General features: G+C 38.5%; 1 protein-coding gene and 1 pseudogene across 1 annotated transcript in view; one reads left to right on the plus strand and one right to left on the minus strand.

The window, feature by feature from the left end:
- Positions 1-7086, minus strand: part of LOC105864162 (calpain-7-like) — a 35114-nt pseudogene extending 28028 nt beyond the window's left edge.
- Positions 7087-17018: 9932 nt separating this feature from the next.
- LOC105864257 (zinc finger protein 679-like) overlaps positions 17019-21526 on the plus strand; it is a 37437-nt gene continuing 32929 nt past the window's right edge. The window contains exons 1-3 of the mRNA XM_076009636.1: positions 17019-17033; positions 18581-18707; positions 19197-19292. Coding sequence (XP_075865751.1) covers positions 17019-17033; positions 18581-18707; positions 19197-19292 — 238 coding nt within the window. The remainder of the gene's footprint in view (positions 17034-18580; positions 18708-19196; positions 19293-21526) is intronic.

A 21526-nucleotide genomic window follows, 5' to 3' on the forward strand; every position in this document is an offset into this window, starting at 1 on the left:
GTGCTCTCAGCTACGCAGGAGGCTAAAGCAGGAAGATTGCTCGAGCCCAGGAGTTTGAGGTTGCAGTGAGCTGTGATGATGCCACTGAAGTCCAGCATGGGCAACACAGTGAGACCCTGTGTCAAAAAATACACATTAACAAAGATGACATTAATTGCCCAAGATAATTCTGAAAGTTCTGAAAATAAGGTTAATTCGAGAAGATTTAGCAACCTAGCTCCCTAGGTTGCTAAAGAAAGACTATTAAATATACTACTGGAGATAACAAAACATGAGAAATATATGTGGTTTGAACGTTACAAAAAACTGATTTTTTGTGATTAGATTGAGATTACAATTCACATGTTTTTTGCCGGCAATCTTTTAGCATTGATGTATTCTGTATACATGAGCACGTTATACCAATCTATCCTCTTACAGTTGATGTTCATTCACTTGGTTAAGGTGCTCTCTGACAGATTCCTCCATTACAAAGTTAATTATTTTTCTTATTTATAATTAATGTGTATCTTGAGGAATTTTACTGACTGATGTACCTAAATTATCACATTTAATCTGGAAGTTTCTCTTCTTAGTTTCTCTTTGCTTATAGCTTGCTTTGGAAAATGAAGACTCTCAGTTTATCAGTCAGATTTGATTTTTTTTCTTGCTGACATAATGTACTCATATTCAGGTCTTAGTTTGAAGAAACAGTTCTTGAAATAGGACTTTCCTATATTTAAATGTATATGTATCTCTATATTTACCATTTTGATAAAGACATTATACCACCCTGGAATCTTTCAGCTTTTCCCGCCAGACTTAAAGTCTATGGGAGTGGAAGTGTGTTTGTTTGTTTCTAATGTGTCTTCATTATCTAGAATAGCACTTCTTCAGTTGTTGTATGCTCAATAAATATTTTAAATGAATCAGTGATCATTGAACATTGAAGTGTAACTTGAATCATAGTGACACCAGGGATAAGAGTATTATAATAGTACAATAAAAATAAAAGTGAAAAATTAGAAATCTGCTTTGAATACCATCTTTTTTATGATTATAATCTAAAATAAGTGAAGACTATGTAACAGAACATTCATCAATGATCCCACATTTTGCTTATATTAACGTGTAAAAATGAAAGCCTCTGTGTTGTCCATAGTAGTTACAAGGACATTTACCAAAATATATTCAAATAAAGTTGAATCCTTAACAGCAAGTAATTATGTAGATTTGGCTGCAATTTGCAAACTACATTTATTTTTGAATGCTTTGCTCAAAATGACACAATTAGTCTCTTTTTTTTTTTTTCTTGTTTAACATGTGTTTTATATCCAATTATAATGTACAATGTTAAATAGAATTTAAACCATGTATATAGTATTGTTTCTTTCTGGCCTACTAAAAGTTGTCTTCATTATTATTCTTTCTGGTCATAAAAAATTGAAGCTAATTCACAGTTGCAAAGTTGTGTAATCAACCTAAGAGACCATCAATTTGTAAGTGTTATAATGGAAATGTGATACACACACACACACACACATATACATACACACACTGTGGAGTTCTACTCAGCCATTAAAAGGAATAAAATAGTTTCTTTTGCAGCAACTTATGGAACTGGGGACCCTTATCCTAAGCAAAGTGTCTCAAAAACGAAAAACAAACAGCACATATACTCTCAAATAAGTATGTGGGAGCTAAACAATGGGCACAAAGAGATGTAAAGGACATTGGAAACCAAGAAGGGGGAGGATGAGAGGGGAGTAAGGGATTAAAAACTTACCCATTGAGTACAATAAACACTGTCCTGATGGGAAGCTCACTGAAAAACTTGACTTCAGCATTATAGAGTGTATCCATGTAACAAAAACTTTTGTACTCCCTTAATATTTCAAAATAAACAAATTGAAGCTTCAATGCAAGAATTCTTACTTTATTTATTCCAAAATATGTATTAAATATCTAATGGGCTAAGAAGTAACAGCCTCTTCTCAGGAACCGGATGATGTTCTGCTTCTCTTGCTGTCTTATTTACACGGGGGCTCCTATGCGGTGCTGATGCAATTGTTTTGAAATGTGGCTGTGATGAAGGTGATGTGAAGCCTAACATCAGATAGAAGCTATGGCCCAGGACTACTTCATAGCTTTTAGCCATGGTCTGAAACATAAATTTTTGTCAGAGCCAAAGAGGACATGTTGGGAATCTTCTGTACATACTATTTGATGACTTTTTTCTAGCTTTTAGAATCAATACAGAATATTGCGCTTGTTGTACTAATTAATTAATGTATCAATTAATTAATTAGTTTTATTAAGTTTGGACATTATATGCAGAGGAGATATATCCACATATGGTTTTCCTTCCATTTTTTATCGTGGTATGTTGACATATAGTCAATTGCACAATTTAAAATGTACAATTTAAGCACTCTGGGAGGCTGAGGTGGGTGGATCGCTTGAGGTCAGGAGTCTGAGGTTGCTGTGAGCTAGGCTGACGCCACAGCACTTTAGCATGGGCAACAGAGTGAGACTCTGTCTCAAAAAAATAAAAATAAATAAATAAATAAATAAAAATAAAAAAATAAAATGTACAATTTAATAAGTTTGACACAATTTGGTATGTAAACACCTATGAAATCAACTATCACTACGATAAAGACAGTAACTATATCCATCACCTTTCAAAGTTTTCTAATATCCCTCATAATCTCCACCTCTCAGTCCTCCCTCCCTGTCTTGCCCTGCCCTGACAATCACTGATCTGCTTTCTATTGTTACAGATTAGTTTGTCTTTTAAGAGAATTTTACTCTTTTTGTTCTTGTTTCTTTCACTTATCAATAGTATTTTGACATTAATCTGTGTTTTTTCATGCTTTAAAAGTTGATTTCTTTTTATTGCTGAGTTGTGTTACTTTATATAACTATAATACATTTTGTCCATTTACCTGTTATTGGACATTCTATTTCGGCCGGGCGTGGTGGCTCACGCCTGTAATCCTAGCACTCTGGGAGGCCAAGGCAGGCGGATCGCTCGAGGTCAGGAGTTCAAGACCAGCCTGAGCAAGAGCGAGATCCCGTCTAAAATTAGAAAGAAATTAATTGGCCAACTAAAAATATATAGAAAAAATTAGCCGGGCATAGTGGCGCATGCCTGTAGTCCCAGCTACTCAGGAGGCTAAGGCAGGAGGATTGCTTGAGCCCAGAGTTTGAGGTTGCTGTGAGCTAGGCTGACACCACGGCACTCTAGCCTGGGCAACAGAGTAAGACTCTGTCTCAAAAGAAAAAAAAAAAAACTACCTTCTAGATGTTTTATATTTTTAGGTTCTACATTTATATTTAATGCATTTTGAGTTCATTTCTCTATGTGGTGTGTAGTATGGATTCAAGTTCATTTTATTTGCAAATGATTACTTAGTTAGTTGTTCCAGTACCATGTGTTGAAAATCCAATCCTTCCTCAAATTATTTGCCTTTTCACCTTTGTCAAAAATCAGGTGCCCATATTTGTGTAGGCTTATTTGTGGACTCTCTATTAGGTTCCATTTGCTAATTTTCTTATCTTTATGCCAATATCATACCATCTTGGTTAATTTAGATTTATATTAAATCTTGAAAACATGTAGGCTTAGTCTTTGTTTTCTTTCTACTAGGGCTTCCATAAAACAATGCCACAGACGGAGTGGCCTAAACAACAGAAATTTATTTTCTCAAAGTTCTGGAAGCAGAAAGTCCAACACATGAGGTATCTGCGGTTTTGGTTTCTCCTGAGGCCTCTCTCCTTGGCCTTTAGGTGGACCCTTCTTGCTGCCTCTTTACATGGCCTTTATCTGTGCACACATGCCTGTGTCTCTTCCTCTTCCTATGAGGACTGGTTCTACTGGATTAGGAAACCAACATTATGACCTCATTTAACCCTAATTACATTTTATAAATATTGAGTCTTCCAATACTACATTTGTTTCTTATACAAGCTGACTTTCAAAGATATTTAATATGAGTGATGCCTAAATTCTCCTCTGGTGCAGACCAATAAGTTCACATATTTTTATTTGCACAGACCAAAAAACTTGATTAATCCTGGACTATTATCTTCACCTCACATTCTACACCAAACTTAACAGCAAGTACTTCAGATATACGCAACATGTGGCCACTTCTCACTACTCCCACTGGGTCCAGCCTGGTCTGACCACCCTGTCTCCCATGGTGATGCATCAGCCTCCTCACTGGGCTCCTGCTGGTTTCTCTTCTCTAAATTTACTTCACTTCCCACTTATCAATGCCATGAGCCCAAGCCTGAGAAACATGTTCACCATCTTAATTGAGGTAAACTTGGTGTCCCAACTATATGAGACAGAGAAAGAGACCATAACTCCACTTCCCCTGAGAGAGAAATGTGGTTATCTGGCCACGTGTAGGCCAGCTTGCCAAGTAGTCACTGTGCACACTTTTAATCCCACAGTTCCCAGGGTTCAGTGTGACATAATCGGCCCCCTTTAGTGGAAGGCCCAGCCTCATGACAAGGTGTAAGTGTTAAATATTCTTTGTACATTCTGTTCTGAGATCTGATCAAAATGATGAGTCACATTTTTTCTAACACTTTCTTTTCGTAATTTCCTCAATTAGGTAGTGTATTCTCTTTCTCATCAACCTGTAAATAAAAATAGAAATTTCAGGACCACCCTGCTCAACTCCTTATGCAAAATAGGGAAGGTAAACGCCTCAGGCCCCTGTGAAGGACTGCCCCCACAGATCATTCATAAGGAAGTTTGCTGGCCTCTCATAAGCAAGGACATGCACATTGCAACTTTGGGTCTGTAGACTAAGTCTAGCTCTTAAAAGTGAAGTCTGTTCCATTCCACATTAATAATGAATTATGAGTTTATCTTCCCAGGTGATGCTTAGGCACAGAGCAGAGAGCAGCTGGGCCCTTACCAGCTGCTGCTCATGGGCTCCATGTCCCTTATTCCCTAGGCCAGCCCTGAGCTCTCTGCTGCTTTGTACTGACCACGGGAGAAGGAGCTGGTGTTGTGCCCACCAGTGCCCTTGCTGAGGCTCAAGTCCTGGCCACTGGGTTTATATGAGGGGATCACTAATCCCTGGTGGCCATGGATATACTATTAGATTTTAGTCATCTTTCAGAATCCTAGTTCTTAACACTAACATTCCCTGTAACAGAAGTCATATGTTTTAAGTGTGTATTCCATGTTTTGTAATGTATTTGCAGAGCTCTGTGACCACAATCTTGCGGTTCCCTCATCCGTTGTTCAGTTTTTCTGGAAGGGCAATAGGTCCCCACCAAGCAACAGGTGCATGTGGAGGTCTATCTGTGGACACTTCCTGCTTACAGCCCCCTGTTCTCTCTTGGGGCACCATCACTCCCTGTCTTGGGCCTGAAGAAAGATGATACTAGGGACGGGGTATTACCTTTCCTCTGACAAAAAAGCATGGTTCAGGCCCTTCACCTCTCTGAGGTCACAGGAGTCAGAGCCCTCAGAGCTGCATTTCAGTGTGGCAGCCACTGGCCATGTGGGGCGTCTGCTGATCACCTGGAATCTGGCTGGTCTGGACTGAGATGTGCTAAATACTTAAAACATAAAGTGAGTTTCAAAGGAACAGTACCAAAAAACAGTACACCCCTCCCCCCAAAAAACCTTCATTAATAATTCTATATTGATCAAATATAAAAACAACATTTTGGATATATTCAGTTAAATAAACTATTACAATCAATTTTACTTGTTTCTTTTTTTTTAAGTGGCTACTAGAAAATTTTAAATGATATACATGCCTCACATTTTATGTCTATTGGACATTGCTTCCTTAGAGGAGTGCCTCCATTTTCAAGGCTCAGGCTGACTCCTCAAAAGACCAGAGGCCAGCTGGGCACGGTGGCTCATGCCTGTAATCCTAGCACTCTGGGAGGCCGAAGCAGGAGGATTGTTTGAACTTAGGAGTTCAAGACCAGCCTGAGCAAGAGTGAGGCCCCCGCTCTACTAAAAAAAATAGAAATTAGCTGGACAACTAAAAATATATAGGAAAAAGTTAGCCAGGCATGGTGGCACATGCCTGTAGTTGCAGCTACTGAGGAGGCTGAGACGGTAGGATTGCTTAAGCCCAGGAGTTTGAGGTTGCTGTGAGGTAGGCTGATGCCATAGGACTCTAGCCTGGGCAACAGTGTGAGACTCTGTCTCAAAAAAAACAAAATGACCAGAGGCCAAGAAGTTTAGAAAAACTCAAAGTGTAAATTAATTGTTATGTTATTTCCATTTGTGAATAACATATATATTTACTGTATGTGTATGTATAATACATATAAAATTCATAAAAATGTAATTAATATTAAATGTTAAATACAAATGTCCCCTGGGGCAGGGCATGTCCCAGAGCAGGGGCAATTGCCTAAGAAGAGCCATAGGAAGAAACCCCTTACTCTGTCCTGATTCAGCCCCAGTCTGATCGTGTTTCCTGTCACTCTTGGCCAGAGGGGTGGGGCCTGGAGCCTTACCCAATCAGGAGCTGAGGTGAAGACTGTCCAATCAGGTACACAGCCAGAAAGGAAGAGACAGTTTCCGGCATCTGGTGCGGCCTTTGTTTCCTGCGCCAGGCACGGAGAGGAGGTACCCTCTCCATCGTTCCACCTCCAGGACGGTCCAGGTGTCTCTGCCACAGTTGCAGTCGCCCTGTGACCAGGGCGACTGGGATATCCATAGAGAGGCGACCCTGGGACACCAGGTACTGGGATATCCATAGAGAGGACCCTGGGACACCCCAGATGCTGGGAAATGGTGAGCGTGCCTAGTGCGAGGGAAGGGGGCTGGTCGGAGCCTCGGAAGCGGCTGCGGTGAACCCGGGCCTCCCCGCGGCAGCGCGGAAGTCTTGAGACGGAAGTTCGCCATTGGCACACCTTAGGCCTTATTTCCCTCCAGCCACAGGGTAGGGCAGCCTGGGCAGCTGGCCCCCTGGGCATCCTGTACTGTCCCTTCACGTTTACTTTGGCCGCCGCTGCGATCCCTCTCTGTGCAGCTCTGCGCCCACAGCCCAGCGTCTCCCCCAGATTGTGCGGGGAGACGGGAGAGTCTTCAGCGTAGAATGAGGGCCCCATACTTCCTTTCTCCTATTAAAAATTTATCTGAGGAAGTGTGAAAACTTAAATAAGTTTATTTAAGCGAATAGCAATTTTTGTGAATCTAGAAGCCTCTAAGCATGGTTTGTGGTTTGGGGACCCTGGAAGGGCTTGGAGGAAAGGCTTTTATGAGGTGCTTGAGGAAGCAAACTACATTCAGTAATTGATTCGATACAGCTATGTGGTGGCCTTATTTGGACTACCCAGGTGGCTATTTTCTGGTTATGTACTCAGCTTTACTGGCAGTTTGTGGTTGCTTAAACCTACGTTTTGTTTTCCTCTAAGTTGTAATTTAGAGGAAATGCATTCGAGTTAGAGTTGTGTTAGGTAGAAGAAACCCAGGGCACTAGAACCACTTCTGTTTAATTTCTCCCTATTTGATTGTTTTAACACCTCCCGGGGAAGTGGTTTTCCCTGCATTTTCCAAAGGTATGGCAAGACTCAACTCCAGTTTGCCCAACCTTACTCTTCTAGGGGTCTGTTGAAAATCGTAAATTTTGAGTGCCTAACTCACACTTCCAAATGCCTACTACTGCTTTCCACTTTATAACATTAACAACTATATTTTTTTTTATTTGTTTTTAAAACAGACAGTATTTTGTTGATTATTTTTTTCACAGAGTGGTGACGATCTCTTTTTAAGATATTTGTGTTCTGTTTCTGAACGTCTCACATGAGAGGAAACCAGAATAATCACCTTATGCTCCCCTATAAAAAATCTTTGTGATTCTCTTCTTTTTATCTTCCTTAGGCACACACACCTTACTAGACTACCTTTATCTTGAGGTTACCCCTTGGAAACTTTACAGGGTGATATGTCCTCAGCCATCTTTCTGTCTTTTCCTAGTGCTGGTTTTACGACTGTCTGGGGATGACTCAAATGCTCACAGCAGTCATGTCTCCTGCTGTGTCTAGTGAATGTCAGCAGCCTGAAGTGTGGGGGTGAAACTCCTTGGAGGAATAGCTGTGTGCCCTGGTGCTGAGAGGAGTCATCTGAAAAGTTAACCCTTTGAGACGTTAAGGTTTTCTTTCCTCAACCCAAGCTTCCATTCCATGTAGACACTGGTGCTCAGCCAATAAGATGCTGGTATTGAGGAGAAAGCAGAAATGACTGCTGCCCTCTGGATTCTTTCAGACTTTTGAAGGGAGGAAAAAAATAAGCTGTCTCAAAGGACAAGGAAAACCCACGCAAGTAAGGAACTGTAAGAACCTGCAAAGCAATTTCCACTTTCAGCTCAAAGAGGCACAGAGCAGGGTCTCCTAGAATGGTAGTCACTGTTTCTTACAATGAGGAAGATGGGGGTGGAAGGATTTCCCAAGTGAAAGGACGATCTGACTTGACACTGGAGTCACACATGTCTGTACTGCAGCCAGCACCACCCTTCCCTGGACTTGTCACCTTGAAAAGATTTATTCATTAACTGCAAAATATATTTTATCAGTGGGGCCTGAAAGATAATATATTTCTAATGAGGCAAGAAGGGTGGCTTTCAGGGAAAAAAATCTAGTCTTTTATTCCATTTGTTAATAATTCTTATTTACTGTTTTTCTTCCCCAGAGTAAGTGTTGTAAGGTTTTGTGGGCTGTTCTGTCTCAAGGTGATTTCAAACAGAATCCCAGGGCTTAGCTTTGGTAATGCTACCAGGGAGAAGAAATAAGAAAAATGTCTCTACCATTAGGCTGCAGAAAAATGAATTCATTTCCAGAAGAAAGTATGGTAGATAAATTGGTGAATTGTAAATACTCACCAAAACATCAGTTTCTCTGTTATTCAGGATGGGGAATTTTTGACAGTGGACAACTTTGTGCTGTTTCCTGTGATCTGGATGTCAGAGTTCATAGCTAAATTTTTTTGTGACAACTTGGAATTACTAGAAGTGTGCACATGTAATTCATTGTTTGCTAAATGTTTGTTATAGTGGAAATAATTAAATGACATGTTTATTGTTTGAAAGGGATAGATATTTTTGTTTTATTATTGATATGGGAAATATAAATGCATTATAATTTTCTTCCCTTCTGTAAATATAGATACTGAGTTTGAGTGATTTTGCTGGATTCTTCAAACACTGGCTCCTTCTCATTTAAAACTATGTAAAAAACTTTAACTGGGCAACAGAGACTTGGGCTCGGAGACTCCAAGCAAAAGTCAATCCTGATCTAGCAAAAGGAGATCATTAAAGGCCCAGATACTCCTTCCTGGGGAGCCTCCCCTCCAGATGCCCCAGTCTGTTTACAACAACCAAGAAAGGAGCCCTTTCTACTGAGTGAAGCTAGAGAGCCCTGGAAACCTGAGGATTCTCAGGCAGATGTGGTCAGGGTTGGGATGGAAGTAGGGGTGTGATGCCCTTTCTGAGGGTGTAATTGTTTTTTTTCCTGGGCTGTTTTTAGACATTATCTAATAAAATGAATTCTAATTTAGGTTAAATGCAAACTTCTCAAAGTTTAAGCAGACAAGGGATTTTTTTCATAGCGAAGAACAAAGAAGTTTAGAAAGAAGGCAAGGAGGAAGAGTAGGATGGAGTATGATAGAATCAGATCCTAAATCAGAGAATATTTCACCCTGAAGTCAGCCCGTTCTTGGGAGGGGTATAAAGAGGGCTTGTATATGTTGGCAGAGGCTGAGGGTGGGCCAAAGTTCAACAGCCAGAGAGGAGAGAAACTTAAAGAAAGTTTGATAAACAGTATTTTGTTCTCATCAAAATACCAAAAATAAAAGTTTTCAGCAAATTGTTGACAAGGTAAAAATGAAAATTTTTAGAGTCTGTTTGGCTTTGTGATAGGTGAAAAAAGCATCATTTAAGTCATAATGGGAAGGATCTTTGTATGCCATTGGCTGCTCTTGGAGAAATAAAGGATGTGGGATTTCTTTACTCAAACCTATTTACCAGGACATTCATCCCACCTTTCCCTGCCACATTTCCTTGTCCTATACCTCTCTTTTTTTAGCCCTTGGAATACTTTGATTTTACTTTTCTTGGAAGAAATAAAAGAACAATACATAGCATTAATAAGTTGAATACTACACATATAATGTAAATAAGCATGAAAAGGAATTTGTATGCCAGATCAGTAACACAATACCTATTCCATTAGGGAGCCAACTAAAAGCATAATGACAAAAATCCAACCCAGGTTCTTTTTTAGAGACTTGTAACCAAGTGACTTCTAATTTTTTCTAGTTGAAATTCTACTTCATGGTAACTATTTATGTATAGACAATAAAAGGTGTTTGCCACCACACATACCCCTCCTTACTCAGGTAATATATACCCTAAAGCAGTGTGATTGCCTAATACATCCTAAGTCAATGAATCAATAGCTTTTTGTTGAGCTTTGATGGTAACTATAGTTGCATTAGCAGTTTTTTCTAAAGTTATAGAAAGATTTCTAATCATGTATTGATGAAAAGTGACACCCACTAAGGCAAAAGTATCTTCCCAAAGAAAGGCATGGGCCTATCTTCTTTTTTGCCTAGGAAGATAATTAGCCTTTTTCCCCAATAGAATCTCCATCTAAAATAGATTGAGAGAAAATTTTGTGGGAACTAGTAGAGTGTTGGGTTTCTTCAGAGGTATCTATAGTTAGAGGACTGACAAAATGTCTGAAGAGATTACTCTTTAATTTACCAGCACAGGGATTGTTCAACAATACCGGATATGATTCTGTCAGCGTTGGTTGAAATGTTTTATTTGTTGGTGTTTCCAATAAAGAAATTACCCATGTTGGAGGCCATAATCTTTGATATTTGTATCACCAGGGAGCACCCAGTTAAAAAGAAATCTTTAATTTAAAACTTTTTTTTTGAGACAGAGTCTCACTTTGTTGCCCAGGCTAGAGTGAGTGCCATGGCGTCAGCCTGGCTCACAGCAACCTCAATCTCCGGGGCTCAGCGATCCTACTGCCTCAGCCTCCCGAGTAGCTGGGACTACAGGCATGCGCCACCATGCCCGGCTAATTTTTTGTATATATATTTTTAGTTGGTCATTTAATATATTTCTATTTTTGGTAGAGACGGGGTCTCGCTCAGGCTGGTTTCGAACTCCTGACCTTGAGCAATCCGCCCGCCTCGGCCTCCCAAAGTGCTAGGATTACAGGCATGAGCCACCACGCCCGGCTAATTTAAAACTTTTAGTGAAAAGCTTTATATGGCCTTGGCAATAATGAATCATATCAACTTTAAAGAGAGCTAGTTGTAGACTATTGCATCCAGGTGCGTGGACCTTCCTACTATTATTTTAAAGGGAGAAAGCTGATGTTTCTCAGCTTTCTCAGGAGGGTAAAACAGTACTACCAGAAGAGAGCCCTAGGCCAGGGAATATTAAAACATTTCCAGTTGATTTTCTATTATTCTATTTGTATATTCCACCAATCCAGAAAACTGAGAGTGATACACACAATGGAAATGCTAAAAAATTGGCTGTAGTTTACAAATAGAGAAATTATTTTACCAGTGAAAGGGGATTTTCAATCTCTGTGAAGATGAGAATAAAATCTCAAAGAAGAAATAGGATAAGACTTAAAATGATCATGGTTAAAGACACAATAAAAAAATTGGGTCATTATATTTTTTCACAGTTTACTTGAAGGTGAACCAAAGCCTTTTAATATCTGTTATTAATACTTCATGAAAATCTTGTTTAAAAGATAAAACCAAGTTTTATCCTCATTACTGTACTATTTTAAAATCTAGTTTAAATAAAACTTGATAAATATTTATTCAACCTCAATCAGCTCTCATCACACAAGATAAGACTTCCATAAACCTTTTATAATCTCTTGTGAATTTTTCCCATTCTCTTTCTCCAGTCTTCTATATTCATTTTATCTCATTTTTCTTTTATTCTTTTAATTTAATGCAACATTGAAATAAACTGTAAACTAGGTAAACTTACTTTTTTTAGGAAAAACCAGCATCTTTATGTCTTTTTTTATAACCATTTTCACCACAAAACACATGTTATTTTCTTTATATACTTGGTATGTAGAAATTTTTTCTCTTCTTATCTCTAGGTTTAGTTTCCATATGTTAGTAAGATTTTTTTGACTCTTTGTAATCTTAATTCATATTGAAGTCCTCTGAAATAAGCAATATTTTTGAAACAGGGTTTCATTCTGTCACCTGAACAGTGGTATAATCATTGCTCACTGCAGCCTTAAACTCCTGGGCTCAAGTGATCCTCCAGGCTCAGCCTCCTGAGTGGCTAAGGTGACAGGTGCATGCCATCATGCCTGGTTAATTTTTATTATTTTTTAGAGACAGAATCTGGCTCTGTTGCCCAGGCTGGTCTCAAACTCCTGGGCTCAAGCAATCCTCCAGTCTCAGCCTCCAAAATGTGTAGCATTATAGGTGTAAACTACCACACCTAGTTGAAACATGCAATTTTAACTGTTAGTCCCATACTAATACTTCTTCCTTTCTTCCTCTCTTTCTTTCTTTCTTTTCTTTCACAGAGTTTCACTCTGTCACCCAAGTTAGAGTACTGTGGCATGATCACAGCTCACTGAAACCCCAAATTCCTAGGCTCAAGCAATCCTCCCAGCTCAGCCTCTGGAATAGCTAGGATTACAGGTGTGTGCTACCATGCCCAAATTTTTTTTAGAGAAAAGCTGTCACTATGTTTGCCAGGCTGGTCTTGAATTCCTGGCCTCAAGCTATCCTTTTGCTTCAGCCTCCAAAACTGGTAGGATGACAGATGTGAGCCACTGCATCCAGCCACCATTTATAATTTTTAAAAACAGAACCTTTCTGGCCTGTTTGACTATTTATGAAGTACAGTCCCTTCTAGAGCACAGTTAGACCAAATTTTTACAAAAATACTCCCACAGGGTTATAATCAGCAGTCCCAGTCCTGTCTTTCAGTCCTGTGTCTTCAGACCTGAAACTGTTTTTGAGACCATGGGGTCTGATGCACACCCAGATGGATGCATGCACACCACATTGGCCTGTGAATCTCCAGGTCTTCTGGGTCTTCCTGCTCAAATGCCAGGAAACGTGCAGCAGATGCTGCTACTTTCCCACCTCTCTAGGCGCCTAAATCTGTAGATTAAAATTCTGAATCCAAGATCTGGGGTTCTGCAGGATCCCAGATCCTGATGTAGAGCAGGCTGCATGATTAGATCTCTCGTCTAGTTTCCCTTCTGGCTTTGTAAATCCCAGGAATTCAGAGCAAGTATAATTCCTCCTTGAATGTACACACAAGACTTGGCCTCCACCTGGGATTTACAACACAGGGCCAGACTTCAGGCTGTGATGTACAAAAATGTCCCCAGGGAATACATTTTCTGCAGCATAAGAGCCCTATATGGACTTTATAAACCTGAAATGCCTCTCCAGGTAGAGCCCTAGAATTTTCCAGATCTTGTCCTGTGACTTGCTTTAGCTCTGTAAATGGCTCCCAGTGGTCAGTACATAATCGATAAGTGAAAAAAGTCATCAGCATTTAACCCAACACTTCCAGGGACACCACCCTTCCTTAATTCAAAATAAGAAGGGAGAAGATCAATTAACATCGAAAGATGAGGACCACAAAATATCCATGATGAAAACGACCCCTGCCTGTACACTGTGTTACTCGAGTAGGGTGTTCTTCTCCTTCCTCTTAACCCTAGAGTTAGCTGATCATGAACAGGCGATACCACACCTCTATCCATAGTTGGCTGCTTCACCAAAGCAGGTTTATTCTCTATCCTGACCCCAGAGAGTCAACCTGAGTCTCTTCTCCTGCATCACCTTGTAAACATAAGCCCAGGCTCAATGGGGATATCTCAGCAGCATCCAGGAGTGTTTTAGACATTGGGGATGACCTGTGCAGACTGGAGTTAGGCTAACAACAGGGTCTAAACCTCCTTCCATCTCAGAGGGAGAAGACTGCATTATCCAGGACTTTTTTTTTCCATTCCCAAAAAAAATCTTGGATGGTCCCTAGATGAGAATTTCTCCAGTTTCCTGTACTTAAGTGAAGAAAAAAAGGTTTAGAGACTTAGACTGATAGGTAAACCAACTGGCTTCAAAAATTTCAAGTGACCATGAGAAAAACAGTGATGAAGCACATGGTTTCTACTGTCTAGATACTTTCAGTTTAGAGCAAATGGATAAATCATTAAATTCAGCATTACGTAGTCAGTACAAAGAATTGGAGATATATGGAGAACTTTGGCTCCATTTGAACCACTTTCCTATGTTGTTTCTGTGAATTCTGATGTCACTATACATGGCAAGAAGAATTTTTGTTGTTATTTCTAATGTTTTACTGTGTTTGGAATAAATATTTAGCATTTGATGTAATTGTCCTAGAAAATTCTGATGCTTTATGTTAAATTGCTTGTTATGCTATGAAATAGACAAGAGTGTACCTTAAATAATTAAAAACATACAAACTCTGGAAGTAGAATTTATGTTGACCAAGTTTAGAAAAGACAAAATAAACAAATAAACCAGCAGCATAGAGATCAGAGCCTTAGGCCTGCTCCATGCCACAGCCATGCCCAGATCCAACCTCTTCTAAGCCTTGTCCAGGTCTGTCCCCACCCTGGAACCTCCCATCACAGAACTGATTAGAGGAGATCAGAGTTTGGGGTGGCTGCTCTGCTGTCTGTCCAGAGCTGGAACTAACAATTTCCTTAAAGCCAAAAGTGGATAAATGGGTGCAAAAGATTGGTTATTTTGCTGCCTTAATTTTTATCTTTGTTTAAAAATCTGTGCTTCTAGAGACATTTAAACCACCAACTTATTTTCCATTCCATCATATCCAGTAGAGGTTCCATAAGTTACAAGAAAATAAATATAAACACAATAATGAAAAATCCCTTCATACTACTTTTCCACCCTTCCTTTCCACGTATCTCCCATCCATTTATGTCTTTTACTCTGTATAGTTTTTATTTCATCAGTGACAAAGAAACAGAAGAAAAATTTTAAATCTGTGCCCAATATCTGGATCCTAATATGAATTATGGGACAATTAGTACCTGATTCCCAGGGAATTATATGGATTAACTGCCACAATTTGAGGATCTCAGCACAGTGCACTCTAGCATACTTGTGAGCACAAAGTACATCATCAGTGAAAATTGCATTAAGGCATGTGCACATGTTGTTTCCAAATGACTTCTTTAGATGTAGTTGCCTTTCCGGCCTCTGTAATCTTTAAAGGGACGACAGAAAATGTTGTTTCTTGATGGTGATTTGTGGTCTTCTCTTTGACCAGAATTATTTATGTTGTTATAAGAGTGTCAAGTGTAGGGGACTCTGTGCTGTGCCTGTGTTTCTAGCTGAGTGCTACAGATATCAGATCTGGGGAAGCAGCATCAGCATTCACAGGGAACTTGTTTATGAAGCCAATACATAGACTCCTTTTCTATCTGTAGAATCATATTAATTAGGCTGATGCCTGGATACCAGATGCTTTCTATTGAAAGCATTTGAAACCAACTTGAAAACAAGTTGGTAGTTTACATTGAAATTTGAGAGGCAATGTTCAGCTAAGTGGCTCTTAGCCCAGGCTTCCAATTATAATCCCATGACCATTTTGAAGACATACCATCACCTGTGCCCTCCCTGCAGCTTCTGTCTATTGGTCTGGGTGAGAGCATCATGTAGTTTTAATTAAGTCCCTTAAGTGATTCTAAGGGTAGGCCAGGGTCAAGCATGTGGGCTTCCAGATCTGTTCATTGTAGCCTTTATCCTCAAAGGGAGGTCACAGTGCCTGTTCTGATTGGGTTTGGTGGGAGTGGGTCAATGTGGCCCATATTCCCATTGCTGCAGCAGAAATTGCTGGTGCCTATGGCAGGGGAGGACACCTGAGGCAAGGAAAGGAGAAACTCACATTTTCATCTTTATGTAGGAGCTAATTGTTACAGAATCTCTACTGTGACAAAGTACAGATGAGTGTGGCCTTTTCTGTACTTCATGTTTCTTTTTTTTTTTTTATTTCGGCATATTATGGGGGTACAGGTTTCAATAAATGCCCATTCCTCCCCTCCCCCCACAAGTCTGAGTCTCCAGCATGACTATCCCCCAGATGGTGCACATCTCACTCATTATGTATGTATATACCCGCCCCCCTCCCCAATACCCTATTACTGTAGTACCTATGTGACCACTTAGGTGCTGCTCAGTTAATACCAATTTGCTGGTGAGTATATGTGGTGCTTGTTTTTCCATTCTTGGGATACTTCACTTAATAGTATGGGTTCCAGCTCTAACCAGGAAAATATAAGATGTGCTATATCACCGTTGTTTCTTAGAGCTAAATAGTACTCCATGGTATACATATACCACATTTTATTAATCCATTCTTGGATTGATGGACACTTGGGCTGTTTCCACAGCCTTGCAATTATGAATTGTGCTGCTATAAACATTCGAGTGCAGGTGTCTTTTTTGTAGAGTGTCATTGGATCTTTTGGGTAGATGCCCAGCAATGGGATTGCTGGATCAAATGGTAGATTCACTTATATCGCTTTAAGGTATCTCCATATTGCTTTCCACAGAGGTTGAACTGGTGTGCAGTCCCACCAGCAGTGTAGGAGTGTTCCTCTCTCTCCGCATCCACGCCAGCATTTCTTGTTTGGAGACTTTTTGATAAAGGCCATTCTCACTGGAGTTAAGTGATATCTCATTGTGGTTTTGATTTGCATTTCCCTGATGATTAGAGATGATGAGCATTTTTTCATATGTTTGTTGGCCATTCTTCTGTCTTCTTTAGAAAAATTTCTGTTCAAGTCCTTTGCCCACTTTTTAATAGGGTTATTTGATTACTTCATGTTTCTTTTGCCTGTAGGTTTCATGGTAGCAAAAAAAGGGGGTTTTTCTGATGCCTTAAAATGCATATTCTCAAGATGCACCTGTGATTTGTCCAGATACTCTCACCTGGAAAGGAATCCTAGAGAAGCAGGACGAGGAAGAAATGGCTGGTTCTCAGGTAAGAGCCAACCAGTTCAGGGGCTGTGTCCACTTTTACTCCTAGAATGTCATATATTTAGGACTTGCTAACTGTTTTTTTCTCTAATTCTGAGGCTTCTGCCTCACAGCATCATCTCAAATATTTTTTTTCCCTTCTTATGGTTTTTAGGGAGCTCTTTAAAATCCTTATTTTCTACTTATCAGAGGCTTCTCTCTATTCTCTCCATCCACGCTTTTTACATACTAAGAACATTTTTCCTCATGAAATTATGACCTGCAATGTTGAAAGTGTTCCCTTTTGACAGATCAACATGAGAAGGTGCAGATACCCAAGATTTCTAAGTATAGGGTTGGGTACTCAGATTATCAGTGAAGAAGGAAAATATGTGCTGCTGAGGTTCTATCTTGATGCCCCATCATCGCTATGCCAAATACAACTTTAAAATGCACACTTAACGGCTGGGCATGGCGATGCAAGCCTGTAATCCTAGCACTTAGGGAGGCCAAGGTAAGACAATTTGTTGAGGTCAGGAGTTTGACACCTGCTTGAGTGAGAGTGAGAAATTAGCTAGGTGCTCTCTGAGAGAGTCCTGAATTATAAAGTTAATTATTTTTCTTATTTATCATTAATATGTATCTTGGGGAATTTTACTGGCTGATGTACATAAATCATCACATTTAATCTGGAAGTTTCCTTTTAGTTTCTCTTTGCTTATAGCTTGATTTGGGAAATGAAGCTTTTCATCTTGGTTTATTTGTCAGACAAATTAGGATAAAACTCAGGCTCTTCCACTTACTGTATGTTTGACAAAATATTGTTTTTGGGCCAGAAGAGGTTGCATTGCTGAGAAGTTTGTTAGAAATACAGAAACTCAGGTCCCACTCCAGATCTCCTGAGTGAGAATCTGCATTTTAACAGGATCGCCAGTTCTCTGTAGTACATATTAAAATTTTAGAAGTATCCCTGTCACTCCTAATCACTTTTCCATGTGAGAAACATATAAAGCTTATAATGTATTGTGTACTTGACTTTTGCTAAAAGTGTAAATTCAAGTGTTCTCAACTCTAACACAAAGGTAAGTATATAAAATGATGGATATGTTAATAGCTTTATTATGGTAATCATTTCAATATATATCAAAATAATATGTTATAAATTATAAATATATGCAAGTTTTATTTACCAAGTATATGTAAAAAACTTGAAAAAATTAATTAAAAACTTAAAAAGCTTATTGTGTATGATATATATAGACCACTCAAAAATGTATATGCCTGTGTCAATGCTCTTAATTTTATATGTTATCATACAGAAAAGTACAGTATCTATACTTGTTTTGTTGATCTTTTTGCCATTCTCTGTCCTCCAAGTTAGAGAATACCTTAGAGAATATTATTATTAATATTAGGTAATTAATAATATTAGATAATTATAGTCACTCATGCATGTCAGAGCCAGTTTACTTCACTCTCTCATTTCACATTTAGTCAAATTAAGAATAGCTACATGGTAATAGCTACAAGAATAGCTACATGGCTACTTGGTAAATACACATTTTTTTCCAGGGCCTGTTGACATTCAGGGATGTGGCCATAGAATTCTCTCTGGAGGAGTGGGCATGCCTGGATCCTGCTCAACGGAATTTGTATAGGGATGTGATGTTAGAGAACTACAGTAACCTGGTCTCCCTGGGTGAGGATAACTTCACTTTAGAATTCGTAATACACCCTAAGGTTTTCATTTTCTTTCTTTGTGGAATGTTTTTTGGAGTTTCTGCTTCGCATGAATGAGTTTTAGATCCCTGCTTTCAAGGATATCTTGTATAAAAAAGAAAGTTTTCAGGGTGTCATCTTGACATGAAACTGCTGTCCCTTTCTTGAACTGATCTATATTCTGCACTCTAGTGACAGTTCAGTTTGGTGGCTTAAAACATTGTTGCTCAGACCTTAAAATTCAATTTTATCACCAGTGTTTGATTCAGTAGTACTGGATATTGGAGCTAAGGACCCATACATTTAAAATGCCTCCTAAATATTCTAATGGTTCTGTCAAGAAACAGTATTTTGAATTTAATTTTCTAGAAACTTCTGTAATATTTTGTCTTCTCTACTGAGCACAGTACTAGATTGGTAATTGGAGAATGCTAGCAAGAGTTATATTACTTTTTTTTTACTAAAATAGGTTTTGCTGCCTCTAAGCCGGATCTTATCATTTGTCTGGAGCAAAGGCAAGAGCCCTGGAATGTAAACAGACATGAGAGAGTAGCCAAACACCCAGGTAGGTGGCAATGAATGAAGCAGATGAGAGTCCCAGAGGTCTCGCAAGAAGCCAGACCTTAAAATATGGTTTGGGAAGCTCTGGTTCAGTGGAAATGGTTTCTGAAAAGCCTGGATTTCATTCTCTTACTCTCATGTAGGGCATTTTCTGTCCCATGCTCTAAAATTCTCTAAGGTCTCTCTTTCTACTCAGTGATCTTTCTTCAATTTTGCCAAGAGAGCCAAAGTTCATGGCTTATAAGGGACTATAAGATCTGAGTGCTCTTCCTTTGCTTTTGGACACATGAGAATATCTGAGCATATTTTTGAGGAACTCTGTTTTAAACCATTTTTATGTTCTTTTTTTGCATCGTGTCAGAAATGTGTCAGTGATGACGATATTGATATTTGTTTCAGAAATCCCAGGAAAATCAGAGACAAATGTACATTTTCTGCTCTGTTATTTCCTATCATATGGAGGTTTCCATTGTTATTTTGCAGAAATTTATACTCAGTGGTTTCATCAGAACAATGATTCTCTCTAAATATAAAAAAACCAACATTATTTTACTCCAGAATTTTTTAGTGTGAATTGAGATTAATAAATTATATATTTTCATATTCCTCACCTTTAATATAGTTGATTGCATCTACTCACTTCCTAAATTTCTTAAGTATACTATGTTATTAGGGCTTATAGTACATTGCTGAGCATATAGTTGTGACCTTATATTTTTAAAATTTATAAGTTTCTCTTGTTTACTATGAAACTTACCCTGGCTGTATCATTCATATATATCCAAGTATGATGTGTGTGTGAGTGTGTGAGAGAAAGAGATTGAGACAGAGAGAGAGAGAGTTGTCTGGAAAATGTCCAGCCATATAACCATTCTTTTTTTTTTTTGAGACAGAGTCTCGCTTTGTTGCCCAGGCTAGAGTGAGTGCCGTGGCGTCCTAGCTCACAGCAACCTCAAACTCCTGGGCTCGAGTGATCCTTCTTTGATTATGACTTTATTTCTTTGCTTATACACAGAGATGTAGGATTGCTGGATTTTATGGTTCTATTTTTTTTTTTTTATTTCAGTATATTATGGGGGTATAGATTTTAAGGTTTCAATAAATGCCCATTTCCCCCCTATGGTTCTATTTTTAAAAAAAATTTTTTTAAAGCCTTCTTACTGGTTTTCCTAATGATTCTACCAATTTACAACTCAACAACAGTTTATTGTATTTCTTTTTCTTCATGCCCTTGTAAACTTGTTATCTCTCTTCTTTTTGATATGAATTATCCTAAGAGGTGTGAGGTAATAGTAATGTTTTAATTTGCATTTGCCTGATGATTGGTGATGTTGAACATCATTTTATATAAATGTTGGCCATTTTGTGTATTTTGTGGAAAAACATCTATTTAGTGTTTTCTCTATTTTTCAGTTATTATCATTATTGGTTTTGTCTTTAACTTGTTTGAGTTTCTTGTATTAATATATCATGGGTATTAAGCTTTTATCAGATATGGTTTGCAAATGTTTTCTTCTATCTTGTGACTTTCCCTATTGTTTTCTTTGTTGTAGAAGCTTTTTGGTTAGATGCAGTCTAACTTATTTATATTTGCTCTTCTTGCTATACTTTCTGTGTCACATTCCAAAAAATCTTTACCAGGACCAACATCAGGAAGATATTTCATGTTTTCTTTTATGATTTTTAAGGATTCATGTATTTCATTTGTATTTTATTTTGAGTTACTTTTTAGGTATGATGTTAGAAAAATGGTGTAATTTCATTCTTTTACTGGTGGGTATCCAGTTTTTCTAGCATCAAGTATTAAGAAGATCATAATTTCTTGCCCTGTCAATGATTAGTTGACCTTATATGCTTCAGTTTATTTCTAGGCTTTCTCTTCAGTTCCGTTGGTTCTTGTGTCTGTTTTTAATGCACTTAGCATCCTGTTTTTATAACCATATTTTTGAAAAATAGTTTAACATCTGAAAGCATGCTGTCCCCAGCTTTGTTTTTCTTTCTCAACATTACTTTGACTAGTCTCCTGTAGATTCATATAAATTTAGAATTGTTTTTGTTTTTATTATTGTGAAAAATGCCATTGGGATTTTTATAGAAATCACCTTAAGTCTATATGTTGGTTTGGATAATATGGTACTTTAATAATATTAATTCTTTCAATACATAATCATGATATGTTTGTATGTTTGTTTGTGTCTTTTTCATCAATATTATTTTGTTTTTCAGCATAAAGATCTT

Source organism: Microcebus murinus, chromosome 13, assembly GCF_040939455.1.
Source record: "Microcebus murinus isolate Inina chromosome 13, M.murinus_Inina_mat1.0, whole genome shotgun sequence".
NCBI lineage: Eukaryota > Metazoa > Chordata > Mammalia > Primates > Cheirogaleidae > Microcebus > Microcebus murinus.